This window comes from Oncorhynchus mykiss, chromosome 10, assembly GCF_013265735.2.
Source record: "Oncorhynchus mykiss isolate Arlee chromosome 10, USDA_OmykA_1.1, whole genome shotgun sequence".
Classification (NCBI taxonomy): Eukaryota; Metazoa; Chordata; class Actinopteri; order Salmoniformes; family Salmonidae; genus Oncorhynchus; species Oncorhynchus mykiss.
The window spans coordinates 19326064-19349210 of record NC_048574.1 but is presented as its reverse complement, the minus strand read 5'-3'; the positions used below and the strand labels follow the sequence as shown (position 1 = coordinate 19349210).

Genomic DNA, 23147 nt, shown 5'->3' with positions numbered 1-23147 from the left:
CTGGACCACATAGGCACTGATGAAACCAATCATTTATTTTGCCTAGTGCTTGCCTTCAACAAATCATAAAACAATTGATAAAAAAAAAAAAATCCAGAATGAAAAATACAAATATGTAAATGAATAATAATCCAGAAAAGAATTAATACGAGACGTGCTATAGCCTTCATAAGGTATAAAGTAGGTACGGTGTGTGTAACAGTATAACTTTAATCCGTCCCCTCACCCCGACCTGGGCGCGAACCAGGGACGCTCTGCACACATCAACAGTCACCCTCGAAGCATCGTTACCCATCGCTCCACACGTGTGCAGAGCGTCCTTGGTTTGCAGAGCAAGGGGAACCACTACTTTAAGGTCTCAGAGCAAGCGACGTCACCGATTGAAACGCCACTAGCGCGCACCACCGCTAACTAGCTAGCCATTTCACATCGGCTACACTCACCCCCCTTTTGACCTCCTCCTCTTTCCGCAGTGATCCGGGTCAACAGCATCAATGTAACCGTATAGACTTTACGCCCGTCCCCTCGCCCTGACCTGGGCGCGAAACAGGGACGCTCTGCACACATCAATAGTCACCCTCGAAGCATCGTTACCCATCGCTCCACAAAAGCCGCGGCCCTTGCAGAGCAAGGGGAACCGCTACTTCAAGGTCTCAGAGCAAGTGACGTCACCGATTGAAACGCCACTAGCGCGCACCACCGCTAACTAGCTAGCCATTTCACATCGGCTACATGTGCATTGTATACAAACACCGCTTCCAGTTGCCCCTCGGCACCGAATCTAAATATTTCTTCATATATATTCAAATCCTCCTGCTGCAGGACTATTTTCCTCCTGCGACGAAAGGGGTCAAATTAAGATCCGACATCTGTTGCGCTAGTTTCCCTGACACAGATTAAGCCTCATCCTGGACTTTCAATAAAGTATCTTCGTTGAGCATGTTTCTTCATCGAGGACTACCAATCCATCATGTAAAAATGTAATTGTAGTAGGCCATTCAAATGTTCCTTACTGCACAATGTTATCTGAATTGTACATTTTTCTTTCTTTCTTTTTTACATTTACCACCAATCTGTTTGAACCCTAACATAAAGGTTGTGGAGCTTACTTCCATTGGTCAATGTATTACACTAGCACTACTAGTCCTTCTTTATAATATGGAGCTGTTCTGTGTTGGGATTCTACAGAGGAACCCCAACTTGGTCCGCAGGGCAGAGGAGAGGTGTGGGGTGGAACACCTCCACATGGACATGGTGGTGAACATGAGTCGTGCAGGGCACCTCAACACACTCATCCACAATGTGTGTAAGGAGGCACACGAGGGGTTTTATACCCAGACAGTCGACACCAAGCATTGGCTGGATAAAGGTAAATTTGGCTTCCATTCAAATGCTCTATAAGTGTTTGGGTGTTTAAAGAAAGGAACCTCTTAATTCTATATATCATAGCTTTCATTTCCATTGTGTTGCATAAGGAGGCCATTGAATTTGAGCCCCTACCCCTGCCCCAAACAGCAGACGCCCCTGGTCTGCAGCGATGCCCCTCCACTCTGGATCTGTGACAGCCCTGTGTCTGCAGTTATTGCCTTGCGTCTGGAGTGGCTCCCCTGCCTGCTCAAATACTGCCACAGCCGGTTGGACGTAGCTGGAAGGGCCAACCCCTATAAGTGTGGCATCAGGAGCTGCAGCAAGGGCTACCGCTTCGACTACTACGTCCCCCATAGAAAGCTCTGCCCATGGGACGAGGAGACCTAAAGCAGCCTGTTTGGCTCCTGGTTCTTTCCTAGAAGGTGTTTAGCCTACATTGCATGTATAGACTGAGCAAGTCAGGGAATTCACGTACAGTTGAAGTTGGAAGTTTACATACACCTTAGCCAAATACATTTCAACTCAGTTTTTCAGAATTCCTGACATTTCATTCTTGTAAAGATTCCCAGTCTTAGGTCAGTTAGGATCACCACTTTATTTTAAGAATGTTAAAATACAGAATAATAATGGAGAGAATGATTTATTTCAGCTTTTATTTCTTTCATCACATTCCAATGGGTCAGTCGTGTACATACACTCAATTAGTATTTGGTAGCATTGCCTTTAAATTGTTTAACTTGGGTCAAATGTTTCGGGTAGCCTTCCACGAGTTTCCCACAATAAGTTGGGTGAATTTTGGCCCATTCCTCCTGACAGAGCTGGTGTAACTGAGTCAGGTTTGTAGGCCTCCATGCTTGCGCACACTTTTTCAGTTCTGGACACAAATGTTCTATAGGATTGAGGTCAGGGCTTTGTGAAGGCCACTCCAATACCTTGACTTTGTTGTCCTTAAGCCATTTTGCCACAACTTTAGAAGTATGCTTGGGGTCATTGTCCATTTGGAAGACCCTTTTGCGACCAAGCTTTAACTTCCTGACTGATGTCTTGAGATGTTGCTTCAATATATTAACATAATTGTCCTGCCTCATGATGCCATCTATTTTGTGAAGTGCACCAGTCCCTCCTTTAGCAAAGAACCCCCACAACATGATGCTGCCACCCCCGTGCTTCACGGTTGGGATGGTGTTCCTCGGCTTGCAAAGCCTCCCCCTTTTTCCTCCAAACATAACGACGGTCATTATGGCCAGATAGTTATATTTTTTTTTTCATCATACCTGAGGACATTTCTCCAAAAAGTACAATCTTTGTCCCCATGTGCAGTTGCAAACCGTAGTCTGGCTTTTTTATGGCAATTTTGGAGCATTGGCTTCTTCCTTGCTGAGCGACCTTTCAGGTTATGTCGATATAGGACTCGTTTTGCTGTGGATATACAGTAGATACTTGTACCTGTTTCCTCCAGCATCTTCACAAGGTCCTTTGCTGTTGTTCTGCGATTGATTCACACTTTTCGCACCAAAGTACGTTCATCTGTAGGAGACAGAACATGGTATGATGGCTGCGTGGTCCCATGGTGTTTATACTGGCGTACTATTGTTTGTACAGATGGCCGTGGTACCTTCAGGCCTTTGGAAATTGCTCCCAAGGATGAACCAGACTTGTGGAGGTCTACAATTCTTAGGTAATATATTTTGATTTTCCCATGATGTCAATCAAAGAGGCACTGAGTTTGAAGGTAGGCCTTGAAATACATCCACAGGTACACCTCCAATTGACTCAAATGATGTCTATAAGCTTATCAGAAGCTTCTAAAGCCATGACATCATTTTCGGGAATTTTCCAAGCTGTTTAAAGGCACAGTCAACTTAGTGTATGTAAACCTCTGACCCACTGGAATTGTGATACAGTGAATTATAAGTGAAATAATCTGTCTGTAAACAATTGTTGGAAAAATTACTTGTGTCATGCACAAAGTAGATGTCCTAAACGACTTGCCAAAACTATAGTTTGTTTACAAGAAATTTGTGGAGTGGTTTAAAAACTAGTTTTAATGACTCCAACCGTAGTGTATGTAAACTTCCAACTTCCAACTGTATGTGGCCTTAGAGTGAAGGAACAGACCTGCCTATTGCCGACATAAGTTAGACATTTTTAATTTACACAATTTCTTGTTGTGGGACAGAGCAGTGTCTCTTGACTTACCACCAAGGTGTTTGGATTCAACCAGACAGTAGAGCATGTACTTTAATCGTAGAGCTATACAGGAGCCTAACGGGAACAAAGAGAGTAGGGTTGGGCAATTTTATGATATTATTGTATACCCGTGACTTGATTCTTGAGTAGCTTACCATGAGATTTAACAAGGGGAAATCAACAATATGAGATTGTATATCACCCAACCTAGAAGAAAGTGCCAATGCTAGCATGGATGAATGTTTTGACCAAAGATGGTGGATAAATTAATATGTCTTACTGAGGCAGTTTACCGTTGGAAAAAAATGGTCAAGGTTCCTGTCTATGTAAGTGTGTGTTCCCTCTCTCACATGAGCATGCTTTCCTGCGTGAAGCCAGTGGTTCTGGTCTACTTGTTGTCCTCTCCCCGCTCTCCCCACCCGCCCGACCAGAACATTTTTGCCAGTGAGATGTCTCTCCTCCGGGGCACCCCCCCCCCCCCCCCCCCTGTGGGTCAGGGGCAATAAGTAGAGTAGCCCCACCCGACCTGAAAAAATGAGGGAGTGGGGTGTCTCATTTTCTCTACTGTCTCTGTTTTGACTTGGTGCCATCTGTTAAAGTACTGTTCAGTGCCACCTAAGGTTGAGACTGTGAATGGTGGATCTGCTCAGAGAAAACAGACACTCTTTTTATATAACACTTTGTTTTTACTTAACTGATGCAGTTTTAATTTAATTTAGGGATATTCTGTTAAAAAAAACTAGGATATTGAAACAATCCAGTGTGTAACCAATATCCACACATTCTTAACTTGAACTATACTCTCTTCGACTGTCCCCATAGCAGAACACTTTTTAGTTCCAGGTAGAATCGTTTTGGGTTGCGTGTAGAACCCTCTATAGAAAGGGTTCTACATGGAACCCCAAAAGGTTTCTATTTGGAACAGAAAATGGTTATTCAAAAGGTACTGCTATGGGGATAGCCAAATAACTATTTTAGGTTCTAGATAGCACCTTTTTTTCTGAGTGTAGGGACCAATATTTGTCTGGCTGGGAGGCTTTTGCCATTGCTGTCAAATGCATCAGCATGTAGCCTAATCTCTGCCTTGCAACTTCAAATGCAGAAACGGACTTAAGTCGGGTTTATATTATAGGTATAAGGAATAAAGTAGAGTTCACAGATTAACTGTGAGTACTGTTCTCTCATATTCGTGGTGGTATGAGATATTCATCAGGCAGCTTACATGTGGGAACCTTTCACATCCAATTATTTTTAAGCCTTTTATATCCCTCTTTGATCAACAATATTTTCTCAGGTTTACCATCTTGTTGTGATAGACTGAAGAAAGAAACTAGTGGACTGAACTTTCTGTCATCCTTATTGTGTCATCCTTATATGTCCGAAGTGCCAGTGATTAAGCTTGTGCTGGATATTGCTGTTCCACATGTTTTTATTACATTATGCTAATTATAGTCCATCTATCTCTCTGAGGGATTAGATTTTACAAACAAAAGTTACCTAATGCATACACACAGTAACAAAACATGAAACTTTATTTTTGAAATATGTAAACCATTGGAATATGGTAAGTGCCTTTAACTTTTCACTGTGTTATTTGTTTTAAAGTAATTCTATGGTTTAAAATGTTTTATGAAAAAAAAATATGCAGTTGAAGCTCACAATGTTTTCTACAAGTGTGTCTAACTTTGACAAATTAAAATCCTAAATTGTCTTCATGGGTATCATATTGCAAAGCTCATTAGATTTGTGGGTATATAAACATCATAATGCGCCTAAAACCATGCTTTGGAAAACACTCCCGTCTTCCATCATTTCTTCATGGTGAAGATGCTGGTGCTTCCACACATTTGGGGTTCCTGAGTTAAATAAGCAATTAAAACCTCCCATCATTCTTAAGGTCATGTACAAAAATACCATGGCTAGATGAAGAGATCTCAGTGACTTTAAAATAGTAGTCTAATGTGTGTCTCAGTCACCAACACAATTGAACACTTATGGTAGATTCTCGAGCGGTGTCTGAGACATAGTGTTTTCTACCGCCATCAACAAAACACCAAAGTATGGAGTTTGTTTTGGAAGAATGGTGTTGCGTCCCTCCAATAGAGTTCCAGACACTTATAGAATCTATGCCAAGGCGCATTGAAGCTGTTCTGGTGGCTCATGGTGGCCCAACACCCTATTGAGACACTTTATGTTGGCTTTTCCTTTATTTTGGCAGTTACCTGTATGTTCCATCCATATAATGCACAAACATCCATTGTGGAGTTTGACTGCCCTCTGGTGATGACTGGACTGAAGGTTGCCTGACTAAATACATTTCGGAGAGTTAACAGTTAATATAATAGCTTTAGCCTGTAGCTCAGTTAAATATAAACTATGCTGTTAAACTGACTTAAACAAACATTTAATATCTAGCAGTTTGATTAAAAACACCATTTGACCAGATTTGCCTACAACCACATTTAGTGGTCCACATATATAAGTCATTTTGTGGGGGAAAACTAATTCTGATTGGCTGGGCCTGGCTCCCCAGTGGGTGGGTCGGGCTCCCAAGTGCACTCCCAGGCCCACCCATGGCTGCGCCAGTGGTGTAAAACTACTTAGGTCGTTTTTTGGGGGTACATGTACTTTACTTTACTATTATTATATTTGACTACTTTTACCTTTACCTTGAAAATATTGTACTTTTTACTCCGTACATTGTCCATGACACCCAAAAGTACTCGTTATATTTTGAATGCTAAGCAGGACATGAACATTTTAGTTTTTGTAGGCTCAGGCTGGTCACTGGAGCCGGAGCGCGCTGCTTAGACAAGCACTGAGAAAACTAGGAAGAATACTGATGATACATACTGTAGGCAAGTCGTTTTTTATTATTATTATTTATTTCTATAGCCCTAACCTTAACCACTTGTAATTAATGCCTAAACTGTAAACCTTTGAGTTGTTTCTGTTTTAGCCCTGTAACCACATAAAATGAATGCATAAAAAATAGACATCTGTGAGTCAAAGGGCAGTGGGCTGAATTCAAACCTATGCCGACTCTGACCTATGTGTGGCAGGGTCAGTGGCTGTAAAAACTGGACCACATAGGCACTGAGGAAACCAATCATTTATTCTGCCTAGTGCTTGCCTCCAGGACCTCCACATCCAGTTTCATCACGTGCGGGATCGTCTGCTACCAGCCACCCGGACAGCTAATGAAAAGCACCATTTGACCAGATTTACATTTTGTGGTGCACATATAGAAAAATGAATTTCTTCCCCTCCCCAGTGGGTGGGCCTATGCTCTCCCAGGCCCACCCATGGCAGTGCCCCTTCCCAGTCATGTGAAATCCATAGATTAGGACCTAATGAATTTATTTAAATTGACTGATTTCCTTATATCAACTGTAACTCGGTAAAATTGCTGAAATTGTTGCATGTTGCGTACTGTCTACCTGTGCCCTAAAAACGTACTTCCTGTTTCCTAACAATATTGTTGTTTGATCAGTATCTATGAACTTGATGTGGACAACAATAATATATTAGCCTAAATAATACATTTTGCATCACTTGTCTTTCTATCATAGACTCACGGTTTTACTTTTCAATCATAATTATAGGGTGTGCCGAAATAGGCTTTTATTTATTTATTTATTTTATTTTGGAATTTACCATAAATGGTAAATTCACCTATGGTATGTGCATACGCATGTGTGTGTTTGTCTTTCTGTAGGAACAAAGTGTGAAGGAGCGTATCCAATGGCATGAAAGACAGTTGAAGATGCTGTTTCAACAAGCCAACCAAAGAGAGGAGTAAATCAGCTGTTTACTCAGTCATCTGTGCCATTCTCCCTCTGGACATAAATCTTATCTTTATGTGTCTTAAGTTTGATCAACTTCATTTGCATAAAGGTCTTTGTGTCCCATGCCTTCTTTTCTTTATGCTTAGATGTCATTCAGGCAGACAGACCTATGGTTGTTGCATCATCTTTTCTTTATGTTTTGATGTCATTCAGGCAGACAGACCTGAGGTTGTTGCATTTCAAAACATGCTAGCACAACATTTTGTAGTGAATAGAAACAGATGAGAATACACTTGAACCAAACCTGTCATCATGGTTTATACATTAATAAAATGTTATACATGCTTATGAATTGTAATGCTAGTAACACATGTTTATAAATATTTACAAAAAATGAAATATAATGTATTGATTATTTAATAAAGCAGATTCATGAAAGATACTAGAATGTATTGTCCCCATTTTGGCGGTCTGCCCATTTTGTCTGCCCAATGGTAGATTTCAATCTTGTTCCACAGTAAAAAAAAAAACTATGATGTAAAGCTTATTATTCTCTCCACAAATTGTCCTGATTTGATGCTAAGTTATTATCGCAACATGATGTCCGCTTATTCATCTCTTTATACAAACACATACACTGAAAAGCAACTTTTCTAAGTTCGCAGTCAACCCATTGTTGTTTTATGCAAAAAAAAAACGAGACTGGATAGGACACACCGAGAGACTTATGCAAATGACTCTCTATCTGCCTGTGTGGGGTACTGAAAAAGGTGCATTTTCCTCCACTAACCCACTTAGGTAAATGCAGATGACCACTAGTAGATATTATACATTTCCATCCCAATACCAGCATCTTTTTAGAGACAAAAGGGACATATTCACATAGTGCTATCTAAACCAGTGAGTGGAACAATTGTTAAATCCAGGTAAGTAATTTATATATATATTTTTAAATAAAACATTTATAAATTACCTGTTCACATTTTAAATTCTTATATTCAATGTAATATAAAGTAAAAAATGTCAAGCCATTTCACCATGCTTTGTGAGTGTCTGTTGACTTGATCCATTTGGTTTTGACTGAGTTCAGATAGGGAGGAGAGCTGGAACAACTGTGCTGAATACTGAATGGGGATACCCTCCAACTTATGAATATTATAACAGCAATCACATGTGGGAGAAAATTTGAAAGTACGCCACATTAGAATAACCTCAATATCATTTTACTGGTAGAGCTGAGTGCTGCATTGTCCCAGCGAAGTTACAGTCCTTTAGGAAAATCAGCAGTATTTATCATTTACAGATATTAAGATGAGCACAGACGGAGTGGAACACTCAGAGGCTCACCATGAACAAGCAGGTAAGGATGTTTCACCTTTCAATGTCTACTTTTAATTTCTCAGTTTGTCGTTATCTCTTGTCAGGCATATCAGAAAAAATTATGATGACATATATCTTGGAAAATTATGTTTACTTTTCTCCTCCATCACACCTGCTAAATGTATTTCTTGGTGATAGTGGTGTTAAAAACAAAATAAACTTACAGAAAGACATTTCTGCTTATTCTTATGTTAAGATTACCCTACAAACATTTAATTTCAACATTTCTTTATTTGATAGCTTTTAGTAGCACAATATGATTTTGTTATTATTTATTACTTTTTAATTACATAATATCTCTGAGGAATCATTGTGTGCTTAATATCCCTGGATCTGTGGTACATACTTACATACAGATTTGTACTGAAAAATAAGCAAATTTTGCTTTTTTAATATAAATGATTAACTGAAACACACACATTTACTGAAACAGAACACCCCCAATAACAATGAATATTATTCACTAATTGTTGACAGTAAATGTTTTAGTGTGTGTGATTTTCTTACTCAAATGTTGTCATGGATTTTGGATGCAAGAGTACGTGGAGCCTCCAGGCTGAGAATGAACGTTTTACATTGCTATGGTGGTTTAGTATTTCAGAAAACCTTATTTTGGAAGTTATGGTGTGTCTGGACATTTGTTTTGATAGCTATAGGCTGTATTTATCAATAACAGTGTAAATGTGTCTCAACATTTCTTGTACAGTCCGTTGCTGATAAGTGGGCCATTAGGGTGTGTTGATTACCACAGTGTGAATAGTGAATTACTATTTCTCTGTATAATCTTTCTGATTGAAAGTACTTTATCAACAGCCAACATCTCCCCCCAACAACAACTGGAATAAGTGTTTCTGAAAGTGTTTCTAAAATTGGATGTGTTGATTCTGTTAGTTGGCGGCTCTACCAGGATGTAATGTGTCAAGCTGTTTGCAGAGAAGTTGTCACAGCCCCAGGCGACATGGACGAGGTGGTAAAATACAGAACAAACTAAATGAAAATGTGGAACTTGGATTCAGATAGACCAGCATAGTGTATGGAAGTTTTATTTTTTTTACAAAATCTGACAAAATAGGCTTTTAAAGTTCCATCATGCATTTGCCTCAGCTATCATTCAAGCAAATCACTGTAAAACATACAACTTGGAAAAAGTCCAAATACGTTACATGTCCAAATTGGCTGGACTTAAAATTGGGAGAATTTGAAAACATTCTGAATAAAACCTTTGGCAAATGTAGGAATTAATGTTAGTATAACTTTCCTGCCCCAGAGTTGAGTAAACTTGAAGTCAGTCCAGCAGCAGCTGGGTGCCTTAAACTTTTATGTTGAATCAACTTCACCTCAAAGGATCCTACTAACGATCACACCAGATATGATTTCATATAATCTAGCACTAATGGCCACAACACTATACAAGACCGTCAGGTCAGAGAGGAAATTATCACAATAATTTTACCCTGATAGCAATGATATCATGCATCTTTTCACACAGCTTGCTGTGTTATTTTTCAACACCATTTAACCAAAATTAAACTAACAACTTGACTCCCTAATTGAAAAGTGAATGAAAGGTCTGCATAAAATATAGGTCAGAAAAGAGAGTTCTGTACATGTTCCCAAGTGGCACAGCGGTCTAAGGCACTGCATCTCAGTGCTAGGCCACAACTGACCGTGATTGGGAGTCCCATTGGGCGGTACACAATTGGCCCAGTGTCGTCTGGGTTTAGCTGTGGTAGGCCGTCATTGTAAATAAGAATTTGTTCTTAACTGACTTGCCTAGGTAAATTAAGGTTACATTTTAAAAAATGTCCCTTTGAGAAGATGTCCCCTAAGCTAATTGATATTGTATGATATATTACAACCTTTATCTTTTGATGACATTCTTTCCCGAAACTGAATTAAGAGTCCATTTGCTGAGTTATCAATATATTTTTAATGTATAATTACAATGATTAATTGCAGAAAATGGCTTTTCAGATAACGCTCTCAGAGGTGCATTTGATTTCCATAGCAGTGTATCCTGGATGGAAGGTGTTGACATGACTCAGAAACTGGCAGTCCCATGGCATGATCCGTTCAGTTTAGACTGAAAACCTGTCTGAGTAGTCATCAAGAGCATGCAACCAGACAGACTATTCTGAGTGTCAACTCCTTCCATCATCTAGAATATGCTGCTGTGCAAATCAAATGCACTTTTGAAAGCACTATCCAGAGAGCCACTAAAGGTTTATGGTCTCTTCGGGATACGGGTTAGAATAATGCAGGCAGTGGCCTGGGCTGGTCTAAGGGTCTAAAGGGCCTTACACACTTCACACAAATAGAGCGATGGAGCGCCATGTACGGTCCGTAAAAAAATTATATCCACACAAAAGTACATAGAACTACATGAAATAAAAAACCCTAGCCTGTCTCCTGACCCTTTATACCAACGTGACAGAATAATCGGCCATTAAGGAAGACAGCGGGAATGGCCCGTCTGACGATGGTGCTACCGGTCCGTCCAGCGCCGCCTCAACTTTGGCAGCTGCAGCTGGGCCGTCCGACGTTGCCACAACGGGTCCGTCCGATGATGCAACTTCAGCAGCTGCAACTGGCCCGTCCGACGCCGCCACAACCGGTCCGTCTGATGCCACTGCTACTGGTCTGTCCGATGACGCAACTTCAGCAGCTGCAACTGGCCCGTCCGACGCTGCCACAACCGGTCCGTCTGATGCCACTGCTACTGGTCCATCCGACGATCCCACAACTTCGGCAGCTTCATCAGGTCCTGAACGACCCGCACTGCATTCCTGTGATCATCCTTGAGGCCGGTGTCATTGCGCTGCTAGTGCAGCGCATCAGCGGGGGTACTGTCACGGATCCCTCCTGAACTTTCATTACGCACACCTGACCACTATTCCCAGTGATGAATAATTGTACAAGTGTGTCCTTGGTTTACCATTGTCCTGTCGATTATTGTTACAATGTCTGTTGGTTATTTATTCGAGGTACTCCTTGCTCTTTTGTTTGGGTTTCAACCCTGTGTTTTGTATAGTGTTTGTTTGGTCTTCGTCCCCGTGCCTTTACGTGACACGCAGTAATTTGGGTAAATAAAAACCCCTATTACGCATTCCTGCGTCTGTCTCCCGATCCTTCATACCGACGTCACACTTGGCCTAATTTGTTTAGAAGTGAACCATTATCAACCATGGTACTGTATATTACGGGAAACAAAATCAGAAGACACTTTTTATCAAAGCTTTTAGAATTACAAGGGAATTAATTGTTGCGAAGTTGCGAAGGGACCGAATGCAGAACGTGATCAACTCCAGTCTTCCGATGTTAAAATGAGATTGAACTGACATAAGGGGACATGGATGCTGCCAGACAATTCTGTATAATACGATAGTACAATAATAATAATACAGTATACATAGTGTTCAAAGTTTTGTTCTATCCTGTGTTGCCAATGCTATCCCAGTTCCATTATAGTTCTGGGTTTAGAGTTAGTCAATGTGTGTAGTGCACCTGGGGGTCTGTAAACATTACCATGGAAAGGCCTGAAAAGGTTGTCAAGGCTACGCAGCTGATTTGCATGGCACCATCATTTCCATACTGGAAGTTTGGCCTGGGGGTGGGGGGGGTGGGGGGGAGATTTCCATACTGTGGGTCGAGCAGGCACATCACTCGCCGCAAACTCCCAGAGGTCCTATTTGAAATTCAAATGAGGGAAGATTACCTGACACAGTAGACCTTTGAACTCTCTGTCTCGTATGGCATCGTTGTGTTGTAGGGAGGGTGCCAGTATCTTAAAAGGGTTAATGTGATCATAACCTTTGTAATCATTCACTCCATATGGTGGTGAATCATCCATATGGCTGTGTTGGATTTTTTTACACTATAGCCCTGATGAGGATATATATGGTCAGTGCCAAGAAACTGTTGAAATAAACTACATCTTGTGTATTTTTATCCTACAAATTGAGGACACACTTCTGAGGCACAAGGGCTTCTCAGTTTCAGTGGGCATGGCGTCTCGATATGTGGTTTTAACACTTTTGTGAAATAAAATGCATGAACTATTTATAAACTATTACATCATTTGTAAACATGTATTAACAATTAAAAGTATTATGAGCATTACAATTTATAATAATTTATCAAATGTATGGTAATTTAGCAACTATTTATATATATTTACAAGCATTTATAACTTATTCATGAAAGTTATTATAAAGTGTTAGCAATTTGCCTATTATTGAATTTATCTTAATTATCAAAAATCATCCATAATGTTATCCAGAGCGCTACTTCAGGTGTAGGCCTATTCTAATAAACAGAAAACCACAATGTGGCCATAATATTCTTGGGGATAGGTATGACGTTGTAATTTATGACTGTTTAATCATTTATATTTACTTTCTCCTGCAGACAATGAACAAAATGGAATTGACTTCACCAGACAAGTGAGTATAGAAAACACATGTCATTTTAACTTCAGATGATCCATAAGTGGGAATTAATTGAACTGTGAGCAACTTTTTAAAAAAAATAAAAAAAATGTAATCTTTATTTAATTAGGCAAGTCAGTTAAGAACAAATTCTTAGAGAGTTCATAGTAGGACATTACAGGAAAACTATGTTAATCATTTATTTTATATTTAAAAAATATATATTTTTACTTCATACCACATGGGCTCCCTTGTGGCACAGCGGTCTAACGTGCTGCATCACAGTGCTAGAGGCGTCCCTACAGACCCTGGTTCAATTGCAGGATGTGTCACAACCGGCCGTGATTGGGAGTCCCATAGGGCGGCACACAATTGGCCCGGTGACGTCCGGTTTAGGGTATGGCCGGGGGTAGGCCGTCATTGTAAATAAGATTGGTCTTGTACATGTAACAGAAATATTGATTGTGATTGTCAATACTGAAGGTACTCTAGTCTGTGAAAATCATGTAATAAGAGCATCTAGTGTCATATTACATGAACTCAATACCACTTATTGTAAGTGTGCTGGACAGTTCCACTAAGATCATGACATTTTTTCACACCACTCTTTATATACCTCAAAATGTCCACCTCTTATTAAAACCTATTATCTTAGTTTAGTTATTCCTAAACTATGTCTATCCATTTGGCAATGGGAGATTGTTAAAGGGAGGTTTATTGTTTTAGTCCTGGGGGTTATTTGCATACTACACTGCCTGAGGGGAGGGTGTTTATCAGAGTTTGTATCTTGTTTAACAAGTCCTGCAGCCTAACCCAACCGGTCAAGGAGCACACATATGCACACACACACACGCACACACACAGTTTCCCAACTTCAGTCCTCAAGTACCCCTAACAGTATGCATTTTTATTGTAGCTCCTGATTAAACTTGTCAACTAATCATCAAACCCTCAATTAATTAAATCTGGTGTATTTGTCCGGGGCTACAACAAAAATGTTTGCTGTTGGAGGACTGGAGTTGGGCTGTTGAAGAGACTGGAGGACTGGAGTTGGGCTGTTGAAGGGACTGGAGTTGGGCTGTTGAAGGGACTGGAGGACTGGAGTTGGGCTGTTGAAGGGACTGGAGGACTGGAGTTGGGCTGTTGAAGGGACTGGAGGACTGGAGTTGGGCTGTTGAAGGGACTGGAGGACTGGAGTTGGGCTGTTGAAGGGACTGGAGGACTGGAGTTGGGCTGTTGAAGGGACTGGAGGACTGGAGTTGGGCTGTTGGCGGGCCTGGAGGACTGGAGTTGGGCTGTTGGGGATACTGGAGGACTGGAGTTTGCTGTTGGGGTTAATGGAGGACTGGAGTTGGGCTGTAGGGGGTACTGGAGGACTGGAGATGGGCTGTTGGGGGTACTGGAGGACTGGAGTTGGGCTGTTGGGGGTACTGGAGGACTGGAGTTGGGCTGTTGGGGGTACTAGAGGACTGGAGTTGGGCTGTTGGGGGTACTGGAGGACTGGAGTTGGGCTGTTGGGGGTACTAGAGGACTGGAGTTGGGCTGTTGGGGGTACTGGAGGACTGGAGTTGGGCTGTTGGGGGTACTGGAGGATTGGAGTTGGGCTGTTGGGGGTACTGGAGGATCGGAGTTGGGCTGTTGGGGATACTGGAGGATCGGAGTTGGGCTGTTGGGGGTACTGGAGGATCGGAGTTGGGCTGTTGGGGGTACTGGAGGATCGGAGTTGGGCTGTTGGGGGTACTGGAGGATTGGAGTTGGGCTGTTGGGGGTACTGGAGGATCGGAGTTGGGCTGTTGGGGATACTGGAGGATCGGAGTTGGGCTGTTGGGGGTACTGGAGGATCGGAGTTGGGCTGTTGGGGGTACTGGAGGATTGGAGTTGGGCTGTTGGGGGTACTGGAGGATCGGAGTTGGGCTGTTGGGGGTACTGGAGGATCGGAGTTGGAATAACATTGATACTGTTGATGACAAGATAGAACAACCAGGCTGACATTTGTTCTACGTCAATTGGTCACACACAATTTATATCCACATTTCCAGTGAAAACGACAAGACCGTGTTTATGTACTGTTATTCTTCTAAAGACAATTGCAACATCAAAAAGTAGGAATAGAAAAGTGAGAAATATTGTGATGTGATTGGTTTCCAGATCAAGACAGAGGTCCTCAATGACTCTCCCCATTCTGTCTTATCACACAAGACATGTCACCTGACACAAGGAGCCCCAATATCTGGTGGCCAGCTATCAGGGGTAGGTTACTCATCTTCTGTCTCAATATATCAGAGGCTTTTAAGTTCATAATTAATACGATTATATGAATGGGGGGGACCTGATCCTAGATCAGCACTCCTACCCTAATATTTTTGATATGTACAGCCCTTGGCCCCATGTTTAATGTCCTGTCAAGCTATAATTATTTATCATTTTCTAAGAATGGGAGAAAACTGTCATTCTGTAATGAGGGCATTTGGATTGTTGTTTTTTGGTTTAGATCCAGGTCTCTCCTGCAAAAGAGATTGTATCTCAACAACTCACCTGGATAAATAAAGGTTAAATAAATGAAAAATCTAAGATTGTGTTTCTGTTGTTTCAACAGGAAGTCTCCTCCTCACACACCATGCAGCAGTTGGTGCTTATGCCCGGCTCTCACCACCTCTCACCCCCCTCCTCCTTCCTTCTCTCACAGACACAACACACGGGGCACCAAGGTACACATGGACAATCAAATGAAAGGGTTGCAATATTCTGGAAACTTTCCCAAAAGTCACAGGATTTTTAGCTATACCAGTTTGAGGACTCACGAAATCAGTAGAGAATAAGCAGGGAGAGAATCCTACAACTGGGAATCATTCAAACAGGATTTCTGAAAAATGTGGGAAGTGTGAAAGTTAAAATATATATTATACTTCTCTAAACAAATTGTGTTAATTTGTCTTTTTTTCCCCCGTGTAGCACTTCTGCAGCAGAACCTCCTCAGCTTTCCCACCCAGAGCCAGTCAGGCCTCCTCCAGCACCAGCCTGGGTTAGCATTGACACCTCAGGTAAAAATCCCACTTCTTACACCAGTTGACATGATTAGCTATATGGATGAGGCAGAGAAATGTAAGTAAAGTTATCATGTTTACTGAGAAGACAATAGGGCAACACTTCACGTCATGCATCCAGGTCCTTGAACTTGATAACAGAATTAACTCTTTACAGGACAGACCACGAGAGGGACAAGGATTTATCACAGAACTTTCAATGATATCAGTCAAATATATTAATATGAGGAATTATGAAGAGAGACATTTGCATAAGACACAAACATTTTCCATTTTTGCATGAAAAAGGTTTCTAACACTGCTATAATTTTCACATGGCTAAACATATACACAATTACTTTCGTCACCCATTTAACAGTATTCCTCCTCACCACTGTGTTCCCTAAAGGCCATGAGTCGGTCGGGCCTGACGTCGTCGTCCATGGAAGGCCACCTGGACATGTCCCACCTGCAGGTCCCCAAACACATGGCCCCCCCCCAGCAGGACGAGGCCAGTGACCTGGAGGAGTTGGAACAGTTTGCCAAGGCCTTCAAACAGAGACGCATCAAACTGGGCTTCACCCAGGTACAGAGGGCCACTGGCTCAAAATACAATACAACTTTATCTTTTTGCCGTTTTATGTTTTTTCCCAACCCCCCAGACACCACAAATACTGATACACTAACAAAAGTGTCTAGATGTCACAGAACAGCGCCCCTTGAACGAGTTAGGGGTTAAATGTCTTGCACAAGGGCACAATGGCAATATATGGCACCTAATATAGTGATTCTCAATACCACCAGATATTTTCCTGTCAGTCCTGGGATTTGAAATGGCAACCCTTCAGTTACTGGCACACCTCTCTAACCTTGAAGCTACTGCCACACGCTCTGATTACTGATATGCCACCTAACTTCTGTACTTGGTGTATTTGCTCATTCTGATATCATTTAACTGTTGAAACTCACATAGCGCAAAGGCAGGAGTGAAGTGACTTAACATTTTTGTAGTCAACACACTTGAAGGAGATTAATAATGTAATACAGGTATTGAATTCATGATGTAGATTGAAACGAGATTATAATTTGAAGGTTTGCCATAATCAGATTCAAATATATTCACTGTGTGTGTGTATCAGGGTGATGTAGGCCTGGCTATGGGGAAGCTGTATGGGAATGACTTCAGCCAGACCACCATCTCCCGCTTCGAGGCCCTCAACCTAAGCTTCAAGAACATGTGCAAGCTGAAGCCTCTACTTGAGAAATGGCTGAGTGACGCAGGTACTATACAGTATAACAATACACTGAGTGTACCAAACATTAGGAACACCTTCCTAATATTGAGTTGCACCCCCGCTTTTGCCCTCGGAACAGCCTCAATTCGTTGGGGCATGGACTGTACAAGGTGTCGAAAGCATTTCACAGGGATGCTGGCCCATGTTGACTCCAATGCTTCCCGCAGTTGTCAGTTGGCTGGATGTCCTTTGGGTGGTGGATCATTCTTGATAAGCATGGGAAACTGTTGAGCATGAAAAACCCAGCAGCGATGCAGTTCTTGACACACTCAAACCTGTGTGCCTGACACCTACTACTATACCCCATTGAAAAGCATGCATACATAATCCATGTCTCAATTGTCTCAAAGCTTAAAAATCATTATTTCATTCATCTGCACTGATTGAAGTGGATTTAACTGTAACGCTCATTGTCGTAAGGAAGAGTGGACCATGGAAAGTGTTCATGATCTTTATTGTCAAGAATCACTCAAACAAAAATAACGAATACAAAAACGAAAGGGAACAGTTCCGTCAGGCACAGATACTAAACGAAAAACAACACCCCACAAAACCCAAACGGAAAATGACAACATATACATGATCCCCAATCAGACACAACGATAGACAGCTGCCTCTGATTGGGAACCACACCCCCCCCCCCCCCCCCCCCCCCCCCCCCCCCCCCCCCAAAGGTGTGGACTCCCGGCCGCAAACTTGAACCTATAGGGGAGGGTCCGGGTGGGCATCTATCCTCGGTGGCGGCTCCGGTTCGGGACGTAGCCCCCGCTCCCTATGCTAATCCCTCCGCTTCTGTGGAACCGGACCGTGGATCGTCGCCAGAGACTCCGGACCGTAAATCGTTGCCGGAGGAACCGGGCCGTGGATCATCGCCGGAGGCTCTGAACTGGGAACCACTGCTGGAGGCTCCGGACTGTGGACCGTCGCTGGAGGCTCCGGACTGTGGACCGTCGCTGGAGGCTCCGGACTGTGGACCGTCGCTGGAGGCTCCGGACTGGGAACCGTCGCTGGAGGCTCCGGACTGGGAACCCTCGCTGAAGGCTCTGTGCCATGGATCATCACTGGAGGCTTCGTGCCATGGATCATCACTGGAGGCTTCGTGTCACTGGATCATCACTGGAGGCTTCGTGTCACTGGATTATCACGGGAGGCTCCGGGCCATGGATTATTACTGGAGGCTTCGTGCCATGGGTCATCACTGGAGGATTTGTGGCATGGATTATCACTAGAAGCTCCGGGCCATGGATCATCACTGGAGGCTTCGTGCCATGGATCATCACTGGAGGCGTCGGACCATGGATCATCACTGGAGGCGTCGGACCATGGATCATCACTGGAGGCTTCGTACATGGAGCCGGAACAGGTCTCACCGGACTGAGGAGACGTACTGGAAGCCTGGTGCGGGGAGCTGCCACAACACGTCCTGGCTGGATACCCACTCCAGCTCAGTGAGTGTGGAGTGCTGGCCTTGGAAGCACTGGGCTATGAAGGCGCACTGGAGGCATAGTGCGCAGAGCCGGCGTAGGATATGCTGGGCCATGGAGGCGCACTGGAGAGCTGGAGCGCAGAGCTGGCACAACGCGTCCTGGCTGATTCCCCCTGTAGCACAGCAAGTTCGGGGAACTGGAACAGGCCACTTTGGGCTGTCCTGGCGAACTGGAGATACCGTGCGTAGAGCTGGCACAGGATATCCTGGACCGAAGAGACACAGGAGCGCTGAGCCGGCACAATCCGTCCTGGCTGAATGCCCACTCTAGCACGGCAACTGCTGGGAGCTGGAACAGAGCGCACCGGGCTATGAATGCGTACTGGAGACATTGTGCGCATCACTGCATAACACAGTGCCTGACCAGTCACACACTCCCCACGGTAAGCACGGGGAGTTGGCTCAGGTCTAAACCCTACCTTCGCCAATCTCCCCGTGTGCCCCCCAAATTGTTTTGGGGGGGGGGTCTGCCTCTCGTGCTGCCTCTCATGCTTCCGTCGTTGCCTTGACTCCTCGTATCGTCGCCGTTCCTCTTTCGCTGCCTTCACCTGCTTCCATGGCAGGGTCTTGTCCCCTGCCATTACCTCCTCCCAGGTCCAGGATGTCCTCCACTCTCTTTTCTCACGGGCCCAGGATCCCTGCTCCTCCTGGCCGCGCTGCTTGGTCCTTTTTTGGTGGGGTGTTCTGTAACGGCTGTCGTCGGAATGAGACCAAAGCGAAGCGTGGAAAGTGTCCATGATCTTTATTGTCAAGAATCACTCAAACAAATATAACGAATACAAAAGCGAACAGTTCCGTCAGGCACAGATACTAAACGGAAAACAACACCCCGCAAAACCCAAACGGAAAATGACAACTTATATATGATCCCCAATCACAGACAACGATAGACAGCTGCCTCTGATTGGGAACCACACTAGGCAAAAACAACAAAGAAATAGACAACATAGAATGCCCACCCCAAACCACACCCTGAACTAACCAAATTGAGAAATCAGGGTGTGATATTAACAGGTGAAATCAATAAGGGATCATAGCTTTCACCTGGATTAACTTGGTCGGTCAGTCGATGTCATGGAAAGAGCAGGTGTTCCTAATGTTTTATAAACTCAGTGTATATTTTGTAGATGGTTTGGTATTTCTCAGTCATTTACGTCATGTGCCATTGCATGTATTTACACACTATTTCTATGTCAAGAGGATATTTATTTTGCTATATTGGCTGGAAATGTATTTTAGAGGAAATGTACGTTGGTAAATCATGTTCATGCTCTTTCCAAATCAGAGAATTGCCCCTCTGACTCTATGAGCAATGCTGTTTCTCTACCCCCCCTGATGGAAGGCTATGGAAGGAAAAGAAAAAAGAGGACAAGCATCGAAACCAACATAAAGCTCACCCTGGAGAAACGCTTCCTTGACGTGAGTTAACTCTGTCTGTCCATTTCCAATCATAAATGCTGAAAATAATTTAGGAACTGTTGATATAGGTCGTATTTAAATGCACTTTTCCATGCTTTCCAGGGAGCAAAACAATCCACCATAATGCACATTGTTGTGACACTTGAGTGACTACATAGCAGCCATTTGAGTTAGTTGCAATGCTGACACAAATGATATGGCTTATTTTAAAGACATTATAAAGGCTCATTCATGCTTATAACAAGTAATACGCATTATGTCTGCAGGCTTTACAGTGTTAGCTACCAACATTTATTTTTAGAACCCCAAGCCCAACTCGGAAGAGATCACACTGATTTCAGAGCAGCTTCATATCATATGCCATATTACAAGACATTATAAAGCCTCATGCATGCTTATAGCACCTAATACCAATATTTATATTCAGAACCCCAAGCCTAACTCGGAGGAGATCATGCTGATCTCAGAGCAGCTGTCTATGGAGAAGGAGGTGGTGCGGGTGTGGTTCTGTAACCGCAGACAGAAGCAGAAGAGGATCTACTGCCCCGTGTCCACCTCACCAATGAAATCACACAACTTCAACTCCAGAATGGTTAGCCTTAAATCTCTCAGTTATAACGTTTTGGGTTAAATTATGCATGTTTCTTCCTGATGGTGAAATGGCCAGCTCTGAATACATACAGTAGCTCTCTATTTTCAAGTCAGTTTGAAAGTATATTTTCAAATAATGTTCATTGTTATGATAAGAGTTGTATAATGAAAGAATAGTGTGATAGGAATGTATAGTTATGCTACAACACATTTTTAGTACATTGTCTTGTGTTTTGTCTCACCAGCCATCATGTAACTGTTGTTTCAGGCATCCACGTCCAGATCATACAGCCCTCCTGCTTCAGGAGGCAAGTGTAACCATATGTACTTGATATAATCTGTATTTAAGACTACTCCACATAGTCTGTAGTACTTAAAACCTGTATTTAAGACTACTCCACATACAGTGGGGCAAAAAAGTATTTAGTCAGCCACCAATTGTGCAAGTTCTCCCACTTAAAAAGATGCGAGAGGCCTGTAATTTTCATCATAGGTACACTTCAACTATGACAGACAAAATGAGAAGTCCAGAAAATCACATTGTAGGATTTTTTATGAATTTATTTGCAAATGATGGTGGAAAATAAGTATTTGGTCACCTACAAACAAGCAAGATTTCTGGCTCTCACAGACCTGTAACTTCTTCTTTAAGAGGCTCCTCTGTCCTCCACTCGTTACCTGTATCAATTGGTGGCTGACTAAATACTTTTTTGCCCCTCTGTAGTCTGTAGTACTTAAAACCTGTATTTAAGACTACTCCATATAGTCTGTAGTACTTAAGACCTGTATTTAAGACTACTTCATATAGTCTGTAGTACTTAGAAAAAGTAAATGGGATAGACATTTTCTGTGAAATCGACAGTGTGAGAAATAACCTATAAAACCTTCCTCCATATGAAACTCACTGTATGAAGTTTCAAGCTTTCTTCAGTGTGCATGTTAAATTGAGTGTATTCCTCTGTGCTCTAGTGTCATCGAGTTCCTCTCCCAATAGTCCTAGTCGTGGGCCTTCGCCCGGAACACTCCGGTCTGGCTCCGCTGCTCTGACCTCTCAGGTCAACCAGTCCTTCAGCTCACCAGGGTAGGGGACACTTGCTCACCACAGCCAAGGACATGTGAACAGTGTCTATATCCCAAATGGCATCCCATTACCTATATAGTGCACTACTTTTCACACGAGCCCTATGGGTCCTGGACAAAAGTAGTGCACTACATGGGGAATGGGGTGCCATTTGGGAGATACACAGAATTAGTCTAACACTGTATTTGGCAACATGGTATTGTACAGATGAGAGATGAACCTGTTATCTTTGCGTTACAGGTCGTGGTATCGCACATGGAACCCTACATCCTATCACCACTGAGAAAGCCTGCCTGTTGTGGAAGAGAACTAAAACTATTGATGTCAATGAATGGAAACAGAAATAGATACAAACCAGCAGACATACGTGAAGACCTTTTAAAATTATATTGAGAAACTCTATGCATTTGGAATTAAATGTGAAATGTCATAATCAATATTTCTAGCATCAGTTTAGGGCACCTCTGAGGTCATATGAGGCACAAACTGAATTTGAGCCTACATTATCTATAAGAGTAAAACTATTGGAAGCAACAAAAAAAAAAGAATAGGAACATCAGAGTCAGGGTCAGAGTTCTGTTAAACCTGCCGTTAGAATATGTTGACGCAGCAACTGTTAAACTACTGCCCACGCACAAGTGGCTTATTCAGACAACTGGATCAATATGACCTAAACAGGGTCTACCTGGCATTTTACAGTACTGTACTCTAAAGTTTTGACTTTACAGTCCAAATCACTGCAATTTAATTTGACCACCGGAAAATAAGATACAGTATGTCTGTATGCCACTATGTAGCCTATGCAGCTGTATGAGTTGGATTGAATTTAACTGCCCATTAATGTTTACAGTGCGGTTAATTTGCCCATTTCCTTTGATATTCATCAGGAGGTCAGGTGTGAGAATAAATGTGCGAAGGTGTATATATTAAAATGCCAGACAGCAATCTAAATCATGATGTTGCCTACTGTTTGTATTTTTATACAGTTGAAGTCGGAAGTTTACATACACCTTAGCCAATTACATTTCAACTCAGATTTTCACAATTCCTGACATTTAATCCTAGTAAAAATGCCCTGTTTTAGGTCAGTTAGGATCAC

The 23147-nt window shown here is 42.5% G+C and overlaps 1 protein-coding gene across 3 annotated transcripts in view; it reads left to right on the top strand.

The window, feature by feature from the left end:
• The window catches only part of pou2f3 (POU class 2 homeobox 3), a 29514-nt gene extending 6367 nt beyond the window's left edge, over positions 1-23147 (top strand). For 2 of the 3 annotated variants that reach the window (XM_021617672.2, XM_036989841.1), the window contains exons 2-15: positions 1189-1369; positions 7277-8272; positions 8650-8706; positions 13134-13168; positions 15302-15403; positions 15750-15861; positions 16106-16194; positions 16586-16762; positions 17316-17457; positions 20243-20376; positions 20804-20968; positions 21236-21275; positions 21937-22048; positions 22289-23147. In XM_021617672.2, coding sequence (XP_021473347.1) covers positions 8658-8706; positions 13134-13168; positions 15302-15403; positions 15750-15861; positions 16106-16194; positions 16586-16762; positions 17316-17457; positions 20243-20376; positions 20804-20968; positions 21236-21275; positions 21937-22048; positions 22289-22331 — 1200 coding nt within the window. In that variant the 5' untranslated portion in view covers positions 1189-1369; positions 7277-8272; positions 8650-8657 and the 3' untranslated portion in view covers positions 22332-23147. The remainder of the gene's footprint in view (positions 1-1188; positions 1370-7276; positions 8273-8649; positions 8707-13133; positions 13169-15301; positions 15404-15749; positions 15862-16105; positions 16195-16585; positions 16763-17315; positions 17458-20242; positions 20377-20803; positions 20969-21235; positions 21276-21936; positions 22049-22288) is intronic. The other variant, XM_036989842.1, reaches the window with a different exon arrangement.